The 12906-nt window shown below is 40.9% G+C and overlaps 1 protein-coding gene across 12 annotated transcripts in view; it reads right to left on the reverse strand.

Moving 5' to 3' along the window:
• The window catches only part of map2k5 (mitogen-activated protein kinase kinase 5), a 352983-nt gene that overhangs the window by 338327 nt on the left and 1750 nt on the right, over positions 1 to 12906 (reverse strand). For 11 of the 12 annotated variants that reach the window (XM_068018166.1, XM_068018162.1, XM_068018160.1 and 8 more), the window contains exons 2-3: positions 2856 to 2904; positions 169 to 236 (exon numbers count right to left, since the gene is read on the reverse strand). In XM_068018166.1, coding sequence (XP_067874267.1) covers positions 169 to 236; positions 2856 to 2904 — 117 coding nt within the window. Of the gene's footprint in view, positions 1 to 168; positions 237 to 2713; positions 2755 to 2855; positions 2905 to 12906 lie in introns of those variants that run through there. The other variant, XM_068018165.1, reaches the window with a different exon arrangement.

The following is a 12906-nucleotide window of genomic DNA, read 5'->3' on the forward strand; positions in this document are numbered from 1 at the left end:
AACATGAGAAACCAAATAACTATCTCTTCCATTAAGGTTTATTGTATCATGGTATTTCTTAATAACATACATAAAATTGGCACAGTACTCTACAGGTAGAAGTGCTGCTTTCATTCACAGTGTTCATGTTGGAAGGCTTTATAAAAGGCTTTGATTAAATGTACCTACGTATGACAACATGGCTTTCATTTCCTCATCACTGCGTACTGTGATTCGATCGCCATCCTCGTCTTCATCTTTAAAAAGAAAAATGCATTTTAAATATGATTTAGTTAGCCAGTGCAATTTGTATTAAATAAGAGAATGCTAGGAGCATGATACAGAGGATAACACTGTTTGTTATGCATTATAAGACAATAATGTGGAAGTCTGAATGACATCAGAGACTCCAGCTTGCATTATATTACGTGGATTTTGCAGAGTTTTATTTGGTTAACAAGATTTTTTTCCCAGGCAGACATCATGGAAGACAGCGGTTGAAGTAAGCTCCCATGAATCTGCTATGCAATCTGAACTATTAGTGCACATGTGGTTTGAAATATGTTTTCATTTAGCTGTGCATTACAACAATACCATACCTGGTCTGCATAATACATTAGATCCAAATGGTATTTTTGTAATAGCCACACTGAAGCACTTAGCATCTTAAACAACTATTCTGCAATTTGCTATACATGCTACCATCTACATTCAAATCAATACCTGCAAGTGCTACAAGATTGAAGTTTCAAAGGAAAGATTTTCATGGTACATTTTCATGATATACAATACTCACTAGAACACGGAGTTACAACCTTTAACATGTACCCAGCTCACTAAAACATCATATAGTTGGCACAACAAATGTGACCAAGCACTATCAGGATTAACTCATTCCAATGTACACAACATGGACAAATTTTATTCTTAATAAATTACATGCCAGGTAAATTGAACATAGTAGCAAGTCACAGAGTGATATCAATGAAAGGGTAAAGGAAATTGGAATTTCCAACCTGAAAGTATATTACAATTATTTCAAAAGGGAAGAGCATCCAACAGCAATCTCTTAGGTTCATAAACAATTCAGTGTCATTTTGAAATAAAAGTACACAGCATAGGGTCATCCATTGTGGGTTTACACTGTATTTACAATTAGGGTTATTGGGTGGTGGAAGTGAATTACAAGGAGACAATAGAATTAAGGGTTCAGGTATAAACTGCCATAATCAAGCTCAACTGGTCAATCATCGGCACCCATGACTACTACCTTTAACTCTCCAGCACCAATTCAGAAGTAATTTTATATATTGCCAGCAGATTTTCCAAGGTATTTCTCAAGAGGAGTTGAAAGATACGCTGTTTTATCCCATACACTGTGCAATATATTGTATGATGGTTAAGTTGTCATTACATGCTATCCCAAGAGTCTTCGTAGAAGGGAAGATGCTCCAGGATGTAGATATAGGAGGTAGGTGGTATTCCAGCAATTTTGGTGAGTGGAGATGTCATGAACTCAAGTGGCATTGTGATGGTAGCCCTGAGGTCTAGTAGTACTTTTAAGAGTGAAACAAGAATGGAGGAGTATACAAGTAGGAAGCAGGGGGACCTGCACAATTTGGTGGCATTGGGATGGTAGTTCTGAGGTGTGGGAGGACTAAGAGGGAGCTAGTGCAATATGTCAAGAGCAAAGGGATGTTGGGAGGAGGAATGTTCAGTGGCAAAAAGTGGGAGGAAGGACCCCATAATTTAAGCGTGTTGGAATACGACGGGCGTTCTGTTCCAATAGGAAAGTGATACCAGAAACCTGGGAAGTGTGGAGGAAAGGGTTCTTAAAGTACAGGAGCATTGGGAGGAGGCTGCCAAGGTGGAGCAGTGGTAACAGGATTATCATGGGATGCAGGAAAATTGGGATGAGGTTGGGGGATTAAGGTACAACATCTGGGAATAATGTATTGGGATGTGGCACTGGTGCAATGGGGATAGCAGGGAGAAAGGTATGGATGCTAGATACCAGATGAGGGTAGAGAAGCAAAACCCAGGAGGAAGAATCCGCTGTTTAAAGAATATAGAGCAGGAAAGCCTCATAAGCATCTGCTAAACATCCCGCAGAATTGTAAACTAAATCCTGCAGTGAGGGGAACAGTTTTAAGCTATTTTAGTACTTTAAAAATATTAAGTAACATGAAGCATCCCTCTTAATGGAAATTAGCTTTTTGAACTACAAGTCAGAAATAATGATTTGCATAATCACCCCTGCACCACCTGCTTGTTTTGGAGACATAAGCAGCAAGACTCAAATAAAGGTAAAGAAAAATCAATAAGTTTGCGAGACAGAAAAGTGTGATGGCATTAATGTTACAGAAAATCATGAGAGGCAAGGTGTTACAGAAATGGCGTCCTGTACATATACTCTTTGGACATAGATAGATATGTGCATTTTTTTTTTTTTTTAAAAGATCCAAATCACCCCCCCCCCTCCCCAAATGCATTGATAAAAAAGGCAGTTGGATCTCCAAGAGCTTAAATTTCCGATCAGTGAATTACAAAGAAAGTAATCACCAAATGCAAAGCAGCAGCCAACTACAGATGCTCTCTAATCTTTAAAATTCTTGAATTTGTGTAGTAAGTTACTTGCAAGCAATTTGTCACATCAATGGCGTGTTGCACAATTAAGCATAATGTATAGGCAGCCAAAAATAAATAATTCTTTGTTGTAAAAAGCTAGATATACCCTTTTCCACTAAACGGATTTCTATGAAGCCGAGAGAATACCTGCCAATAAAACAAAATTAACCAAATTAAAAAACAAGCTGGGTAAATGGGTATTTCGGATATTTGGATATATTTTGCATATTAAATAATAATTTACTTACACTCAAACGCTGTTGTAGTAGTATCCGGCAACACCTGGCCAATAACATCCTGAAAGCAAGAAACAAAACTCATTATTCTAAAGCAGACCTAAGAAGATTTTACTTTCAAAGATGGATTATAAATATATTTCTTTTTAAATTGGATAAATAATTCCTTGCCTCCTCCCTTGCAAATGTTGGCTACTTATTCCCAACTTGTACCAGAGCAACCTGTAAATGACCTTCCCTCTAATGTTTGTTCCCTTTACATAGTGTCTGACTCCTGCTCTCCCACCTACCCACTCCCCACATCCCCCCACCAACCCCCCGCCCAGAGTCATGACTGTGATCAGTACCTCAGCATTTGAAGAAAAGGCCCAAACCTTGTTATACTATCGATGGCCTAGTACATTGCTTCTAGAATGGAGGAAGTGTCTTGACTAGGGCTCCCACAATCTCCCACAGCTGGTTTTAGCAGTGCAGGGTCTTTGAGTTACATAACCATCAATAACACTGGGACTATGCAATATCATGTACACAAAATTCTCTTTGTTTTTCCGTTAAGGAAAGGTGAATAAGGTGAATACGTTATTTATCTGCTGCTGTGAATTAAGACAGAGGTCATGTGAGGTAGGTGCTGCATTAGTTCACAGAAATTATAAAATGTAATAGCAATCAGCCAAAAGCACATATGTGAAGGAAATCTAATAAAACAAATATGGAGTGAACAACAGGCCATATGGAAAATAAAATAACCAACATGACAGAAAGCGAGGAACGATCTTGGAAAAATAACTATTTTGGAGGCATTGTTAGAAAATAGCAAGAACAGACAGAAAAAATGTGTAAAATATTTTATAGATTTTTCAGTTTATGTCATCTATTGATGCTGATTATTTGAAAGAAATTTTTATCCCCCTGGCTTATTTTGTTAAGAGTCTCTGGAATTACGTAATGAGTGTGTCTTTTCACGGATTCTTCAGACAGATAAAGACACACAGCTCAATTCTGTTGCTAAATTGCAGAAAATATTCTAGCAATGGTCCTCAATAAATTAATCTTTGTATTGTTTAATGTGCAATTCATTGGTTTGGGTTGGCACTCTTGTTTTTTTATATTAGAAATGTTAGTGCTGCGCATGCTTATTGGTGGTGTTGTACTGTATCTGCTTGTTACTGATGCCAAAACATTATAGCAAGATCTGAACGAAGAGTCAGAAGTTACAAAAGAGGCTAATGCTTTCTCTCCAGGCACGAGACAACGTGGAGCTCACTGCCTACCTTAATTTATTAAAGGATCTTTCCTGTGAACAAAGATGTCCTTCTGTCCTAAACCTTTGCTCACCTGAAGCATCAGGATAGATTTTTATATTGGACATAAGGTCAAATGGCAGTGATGCAGCACACAGTCATCTCACCTTCAACAATCAGCCTTGGCATTTCTTTAAAGTTGTTCATTGTTGGAAGGCAATTAACACGGGACTGATGACTGTCAGCTTCTGAAAATCTCTCTGAACACTTCAGGTCAACCAAAGGCCCTTTCGGAGAAATCAAAACCTTCGAACACTGGTCGATTTCCCTACATCAAAGCATTTCCTGCTCTCTCTCAAAGCAAGCTTTTGATTCAAACTGAGGCTTTGCTAAGAGTTGTAGCTACAAAAGAAATCCCAACACATGATTTAAAAAGAACAGATTCAAGAATTTTTCATATTTGGAGAGCGACAGCAACGCACAGTTTGTGTCTGCAGTATTTACACAATATTGGACAGGGAGAAAATTACTTTTTTTTTTCATGTCCAGTGCAAACAAAGGTCTTAGAGAGCCATTGTTCCTTTAGTTCTCTCTCTCTATGGCAATGGACTTCATTGTCCAAGAAGGATAAATAAATGATGAAAATTATTCAACCCTTGATGGTGACTGCTGCATTATCATTACAGCTCTGGGAATCCACTCACAGCAGTGCTCAGTTGACTTAAGTTGGCATACCTTATTCTGTTTCAATTCTATCTGCCATCCCATTGGACAGTAGCCAAGCACCGATGAGAATCAAGCCTCAGGATTTCAGGCAGATGTCATCACTGCTGCAAACCAGAAATATTTTACAACAGCCAACTGACAAAACTCAGACTATTCACATCAATATGAATGCAACCATTCTTCCCAGAATATTTTTTTCTCATCTTCCTCTCAATGTGAAGAAAGCACGGATTGCCACTTACAGCAAAGGAGGAACAGTGTGAAGTACTGGATGTGACAAACATAGGGAGAGAGGAAATATTAATGGGATTGGCACCCTTGAAAGTTGATAAATTACCAGAGCCAGATGAAATGTATCCTAGGCTGTTAAAAGAAGCAAGAGAGGAAATAGCAGAGGGTCTGGCCATCATTTTCCAGTCCTCACTGGATACAGGTGTGGTGCCGGAGGATTGGAGAATCGCTAACGTTGTACCTCTGTTTAAAAAAGGGAGCAAAGGATAGAACGAATAATTACAGGCCAGTCAGTCTAACCTCAGTAGTGGGCAAATTATTGGAATCTATTCTGAGAGACAGGATAAACAGCCACTTAGAAAGGCACAGGTTAATCAAGGATAGTCAGCATGGATTTGTTAAGGGAAGATCTTTTTTGACAAATTTGATCGAATTTTTTGAAGATGTAACTAGAAAGATAGATGAGAGTAGTGCAGTTGATGTGGTCTACATGGATTTTAGCAAGGCTTTTAACAAGGTCCCACATGGCAGACTGATTAAAGAAATAAAATCCCATGGGATCCAGGGAAATGCAGCAAGGTGGATGCAAAATTGGCTCAGTGGCAGGAAACAAAGGGTAATTGTTGGCTGTTTTTGCGACTGGAGGGCTGTTTCCAGTGGCGTTCCGCAGGACTCAGTACTGGGTCCCCTGCTTTTTGTGCTGTATATCAACGATTTGGACGTAAATGTAGGGGGCATCAAGAAGTTTGTGGATGACACAAAGATTGGCCGTGTGGTAGATAGCGAGGAGGGTAGGTGTAGGCTGCAGCAAGATATTTTATTTCTTTATTTTATTTAGAGATACAGCACTGAAACAGGCCCTTCGGCCCACCGAGTCTGTGCCGACCATAAACCACCCATTTATACTAATCCTACACTAATTCCATATTCCTACCACATCCCCACCTGTCCCTATATTCCCCTACCACCTACCTATACTAGGGGCAATTTATAATGACCAATTTACCTATCAACCTGCAAGTCTTTGGCATATGGGAGGAAACCGGAGCACCCGGAGGAAACCCACGCAGACACAGGGAGAACTTGCAAACTCCACACAGGCAGTACCCAGAATTGAACTCAGGTCGCTGGAGCTGTTAGCGGTGCTAACCACTGCACCACTGTGCCGCCCATTGTGTCTGCCGGCCGAAAAACGATCCACCTATTCTAATTCCACCTTCCAGCATTTGGTCCAAAAGCCCTGCAACTCATTCAAAAGGAGTCTGGATATGCACCTCAAGTGTTGTAAGCTGCAGGGCTTTGGACCAAATGCTGGAAGGTGGGATTAGAATAGGTGGATCGTTTTTCGGCCGGTAGACACAATGGGCCAAGTGGCCTCTTTCTGTCCTTAAACTCAATGAGAAAGTTCTTCACTGTGTTATATTTGTACCAGTAGTATCTAAAAACAACAGGTTGAATTTTATCAGTCCACTAGGGATGGGCAGGGAGGCATGGGGGCCCATAAAATTGAGCAGGAAGGCGGTGGGGCGGGGGGGGGGTTTGGAGTGTCTGTCACCTTCCTAATGCCATTCAATTTAGTCAGGGGCAGGGAAGGCCGAGGACAGCCTTCCTGCCCAGAGGTCTTGAGGTCCTTTAATGGCCACTCATCCCGCCACCATACGCATTGTCCCAGTGGTGGGGGACCCTCCACCATGTGGGGAGCTCACCCAGTAACACCAGGCGGCCTCCATGTGAGCTCGTGAGGGGGTGCCTCCTGCTTGGGCAATCTGTACCCCACCAGAGGGCCCCCGGTGGCAAAGGCCCCCTTCTCCTGCCTCAAAAACCTACCCACTCCCACCCCCTCACCACGGCTTGCCAGATTGACCCCAGTGAGCCCACCCTATTTATCTCCTCTCCGAAGCTCCAGTGTTGCTCCTGGTATGGGGCCTGCTGCAATTGCAGCCATGGCCACTGTACCGGGAACTGCTGAGCTGCCGGCTCTCTGACTGGCTGGCAGCTCTCCAAGGCGGGATTCCCTTCGCCTTTTTGGCCTGGCATCAGGACCCCTGCTGGCTGCATAACATTCAGCCCAATGTTTGTGTGTGTGCAAGGTTCAAATAATAACAGTAGAAAGAATGATTTCTTTTAAGTTATTGCTTCATGTTATTTATGGGCATTATTGTGTCCACTAGTGTACAGCATTTTAAGAATAGCAATAAATTGTATGAATACTATCAAAAATCTGAAATAACTATATACAGAAGAATGGATGCCCGTCAGTGAAGGGGTAGGGTACTAATTTAATTGAATAGCTCAAACCTAACAACAACAAGATCCAAGTCGTCAGATTTGTTATTTAAAATATATATGATGGCTGAATGATGTCCGTTGTTGTAAATTCCTATGATTCTGTAAATGGGTTTCTTGACCCAAATTTCTAATTTTTGACATTTTATATTGTTAAATAGCAGTGACACTAAGCCTGATCAAATATGTTTAGTGTATTTGCTAAAATATGAGCTGATCAGAGACAGCCAACATGGCTTTGTGAAGAGATAGTCATGTCTTACTAATCCAGTTGAATATTTTCAGATGGTCACTGATAAGGAAGATAAAGGAGTGTCTATTATCTTGTCCATCTCGACTTCCAGAAGGCATTTGATAAGGCTCCATACAAGAGATTATTAGAAAAAAAATGACAGTATACGCAATTGGAGAAAGCCATTTGACTTGATTTGAAAATTGGTTGGGAGGTAAGAGACACAGAGTGGGGATAGTGGGTAGGCAGTCTGACTAAACAGATATGATAAGAGGTGTTCTCCAGGGATTTTCTATAGGTCCTCAACTTTTAATCCTATTTATTAATGATTTGGGTGCAGGAATAGGGAGATATATATCCAAACTTGCAGTTGACACTAAGTTAGGAGGAACTGTAAGTAGTGCAGGAAGTTTTAAAAATGGAGGGGGACAGAATTAGTGAGTGGGAAAAATGATGTCAAAATTAGTTCAATGTGGGCAAGCATAAGGTCAGCCAGTTGGTACCCAAAAAAAAGAGAAATTAGCTTTCCTAAATAGTGAGAAACTAGGTACTGCAGAGCAGCAGAGAGATTTGGGAGTCCAAGTACACATATCATAAAAGCCAGTAGACACTGACACGGAACACAAAAGTCTGAGTGTTTCAAGCCTGTGTCCTCAGTACCTTGCTCTACAGCAGCGAGGCCTGGACAACATATGTCAGCCAAGGGCGACATCTCGACTCATTCCATCTTCGCTGCCTCCGGAGAATCCTTGGCATCAGGTGGCAGGACCGTGTTTCCAATGCAGAAGTGCTCGAGGCGGCCAACATCCCCAGCTTATACACCCTACTGAGCCAGCGGCGCTTGAGATGGCTTGGCCATGTGAGCCGCATGGAAGATGGCAGGATCCCCAAGGACGCATTGTACAGCAACCTCATCACTGGTATCAGACCCACCGGCCGCCCATGTCTCCGCTTTAAAGACGTCTGCAAACGCGACATGAAGTCCTGTGACACTGACCACAAGTTGTGGGAGTCAGTTGCCAGTGATCGCCAGAGCTGGCAGACAGCCATAAAGGCTGGGCAAAAGAGTGGCGCGTCGAAGAGACTTAGCAGTTGGCAGGAAAAAAGACAGAAGCGCAAGCACAGAGCCAACTGTGTAACAGCCCCGACGACCAATTTTATCTGCAGCGCCTGTGGAAGAGTCTGTCACTCCAGAATTGGCCTTTATAGCCAATCCAGGCGCTGCTCCACAAACCACTGACCTCCTCTAGGCGTTTACCCATTGTCTCTCGAGACAAGGAGGCCAAAGTAGTAGTAGTAGACCGGTACAAAAATCAATTAAATACGCTAATGAAATATGGGCCTTTATCTCAAGGGAGCTGAAATAGGAAAGGGAGGAAGTCATCCTGCAGTTGTATTGAGCCTTGGACAGGCCCCAACTGCAGTACTGCATTCAGTTTGGGCAATGCACCTCAGAAATGTTAGGAGGGGGTGAAGCACAGATTCACCAGAATACCACCATGGTTTAGAGCAGGGTCGACAACCTTTGTTACCTGAAGAGCCTTTTTTTTTTAAATTGCCTCAAGTACTATTGGGAGCTGCAAGATGAAAAAAAAAAAATCAAGTAAAGACATAAGCATACTTTAAGAGGAAAAAATTGTTTATTGAGAATCTAAGGGACATTATGCACTTATTTGATGCTGTAAAACGTCATTTGCTTTAACTTCTCTCTGACGCTTATAAGAATGACCGTAGTTACTACTGAATTTCATGTAATTTCAATCTTGTATGTAGGTCAGGCAAAAATCCAGTTTCAACATCCCAGGAATAAGTAAAAACTATTATTTTTGTTGTCAAAGTTGAATCATGATGCTACCCAAATCTTAAATTTGCCTTTGGTTTTATCAACCTTTTCCTGGAGAATCGTAACAGTAAGTGTTCTTTCACTGCTAGGTGGATATTGTTCGGCAAATGTTTTAAGCTTTACTAACAATTGCCCAGCGGAAATCAATTTTTTGTTAACGCAAAACATTTCATCCCATATCAGACACATACGAATCCTGTTTGGCTTGGTAGCAAAATAAAATCTAGTCATCTCAGCAAGTGAGACAAATCCCATGTGTGTGCTATCTCTAATATCATTTATACAATTTAGTAAATTGTGGCATTAAATAATTGTGAATGCTAAATTATTTAACATATATGAAATGAAGCATGAGATAAACTGGCAACAACTAGGAGACTGCACTGTTAAGGGCAGTTTGAACTTTTAATTTATCTTTTTAAGATGACAATTATCATATATTTTCTGAAATAATCTCAAAAATGCTGTTTGAAGCCTGATAGCGTTGAAACTAAATGAAGCAAGTGACTAACTCAATAAAGGAAAATTGTGTTGCCATCCAGTTCTTTGATCTGTCATTTTCTTGATTTAATATTTTTAGGTTTTTGCTCATGATAATGCGATCCAAATGGAAAAGGTTGAGAGCCATAAATGAGATGTTAAAGAGCTGCATGCAGCTCCAGAGCCACTGGTTGCCAACCCCTGGTTTACAGAGTTAAATTATGAGGACTGGTTACATAAACTTGGCTTGCATTCCCATGAGTATTGGAGACTGATGTGTTTAAATATTAGAAGAATTTGATAGGGTAGATATGAAAATAATACTGGGGGAATTAAGGTGACAATGTTACAATTATAGTTCAGCCATTCAATAATAACTAACAGAGACACGCAAAATACTTGCACTCAAGTTAGTATCTTTATTGCAACAGCTTTAAAGCTTTAAATACAGGATTTCTAGTTATTCTTTCACCAAAGACTTTAACAGAAGCAAAACTTCTCACTCTGGAAAAAGCTACAAAAAACTGTTCATGTGTAAAAACAAGCCTAGGAATAATATAAAGACAAATTCTGTCAAGAATCTGGCCTTGTGACTTCTATATAGTCATAGAATATGCGAGTATAATTGGGAACTGTTTTCTCCCAAGTTGAAAATGCAGGTTTACATCTGATGGGCTCAATACTATTCTAGGAATAAACAGTCTATTTCCTTCAAATTTGCCTGTTATAATTTCATCATCTCTCATTGAAGAAAACAGTTTACTAACTACCAAACTTGTTCCATGACAAAGTCCTTGTTTAGGATTCAGGTTTCGTAGCAACATTATAACTTAGTTTAGAGTTACAGCACTGAAACAGGCCCTTCGGCCCGAGTCTGTGCCGACCATCAACCACCCATTTATACTAATCCTACACTAATCCCATATTCCTACCACATTCCCACCTGTCCCTATATTTCCCCTACCACCTACCTATACTAGGGGCAATTTATAATGGCCAATTAACCTATCAACCTGCAAGTCTTTGGCATGTGGGAGGAAACCGGAGCACCCGGAGGAAACCCACGCAGACACAGGGAGAACTTGCAAATTCCACACAGGCAGTACCCAGAATTGAACCCAGGTCGCTGGAGCTGTGAGGCTGCAGTGCTAACCACTGCGCCACTGTGCCTTCCTAGAATCTAAGTTTGTCTCATAGCATGGCCATTGGAGTTAGACTCTATAGAAACTCCGGAGGGTATAGACTGTTATCATCTTCATCTACAGAATCAAAGCTGATGTATTCCGTTAATTCATCTGACAGTTTTTCTAAAACTTATTCATTCAAATCTAGTGAATCTTCATTTTTAGCAAAAGTAGCTGTCAAGTACTAAGTTGTATCAAAGAACTGTCCCCACCATTTTGCCACACTTAACCAATTCCATCATCTCATCCACCCCTTCCATGCCCCCCCAATCCCATTACTTCCATCCCATCCATATCCCTCTCTTGCCATCCCCATCCCTCCCATCAATCCCGTCCCATGCCTCATGGAAACAATCTCCCCAGCCAAGGTAACTTTGTTGTTGGGCTCCTCTCACGTTCCACTGTTTTTGTTCTCCACCAACCCCTCCCCTCCATCCCACCACCACCACCACCAACCATTGGCAGCCGCAAGTCCGTCACGCGGTCCAGTCTTCTGTGTGCCTCACGTGCCTCTGCGTGTGCCAGGCACTACCCACCAAATCAACCCACCAACAGATGCACCCCTTAAATTGACTAATCAACACAGTCCGGATAGACAAAACCTGAGTATTGTTATTACAGATAGTGACGCAGAGTTTAAGGTACATAAGCATGGTGTCATTTCATGTACCCACAGCTGCTTTGTCACATATTTGTTTGCAAATGATTACAAGGAAGTAATGTACATTATTGCATTGTACCAATTTGGAAGTTCCATTTTTGCACCAATTTCAAACAAAGCTTTTTAAGTACTCTTTGGCATTCACATGACTGAAAGTAGGCTTTACTGATCAAATCACGTGACAGTACTATTGTGCAGCATGAATTCAAATATTCTAATGACTTGCTTGTAGCTTATGGTTAGATTTCCCTGTAATGCTTTTCAACATGAGTATAAAGGAATAACGGAACAGAACTCTAAACTAAAATAAAAATATAGTTTCTGACAGATAATCAGTAATGTCTTAAAAAATGCCAATCTTTTCAAGTTGGTTACCTACTAAAGTTGCATTTCCTGGAATTTAGAAGGATAAGGAGTGATCTGATGGAGGTTTTCAAGATATTAAGGGAAACAGATAGGGTAGGTAGACAGACACTAATACCATTCATTGAGGAGCCTAAGACTAGAGGGCATAGTCTAAAAATTAGAGCCAGACCTTACAGGAGTGAAATTAGGAAACATTTCTTCACACAAAGGGTGGCAGAATTTGGAACTCTCTTCCGCAAACAGCAATTGATACTAGATCAGTTATTAATTTTAAATCAGAGATTGACAGATTTTTGTTGACCAAAAGAGTTAAGGGACATGGGGAAAAGGCACATATATGGAGTTAAGTTTGAGATCAGCCATGATGTCACTGAATGGTAGAAGAGGCTCGACAGGTTAAATAGCTTCCTCCTGTTCCTACGTTCCTATATACCAATCCGATTGAATTAGGAACACACAGCTGGATCCTATATGGGAAGCAGTGGGTAACATCAGTTTCTTGATACACTGTCCACTAGACCAATAGAAAGACAATTAGCAACAAATCACTGACAGTGGGAGTGCTTGTAATTGGTCTGATGGACAAGCAAATCCATCGCAGCTTGGGAAGTTTTCTGCTTCCAATAAGCGTACCAGTATTTGCTTTCCCTTTTTCTGATCTAAGTGCAGTAATTCCTGCTGGAGGACAATCCACAGGTGCACTCTCGTTCCTCACCCAAATGTTTATGCATTAGCCCAGATAATTAGCTTCATAAGTTAGGTGATAGTGAAAGGCATTACAGCTCAACCTGATCCAGTCTTCTACCAACATCC

This window comes from Heterodontus francisci, chromosome 38 (genome assembly GCF_036365525.1).
Source record: "Heterodontus francisci isolate sHetFra1 chromosome 38, sHetFra1.hap1, whole genome shotgun sequence".
Lineage (NCBI taxonomy): Eukaryota > Metazoa > Chordata > Chondrichthyes > Heterodontiformes > Heterodontidae > Heterodontus > Heterodontus francisci.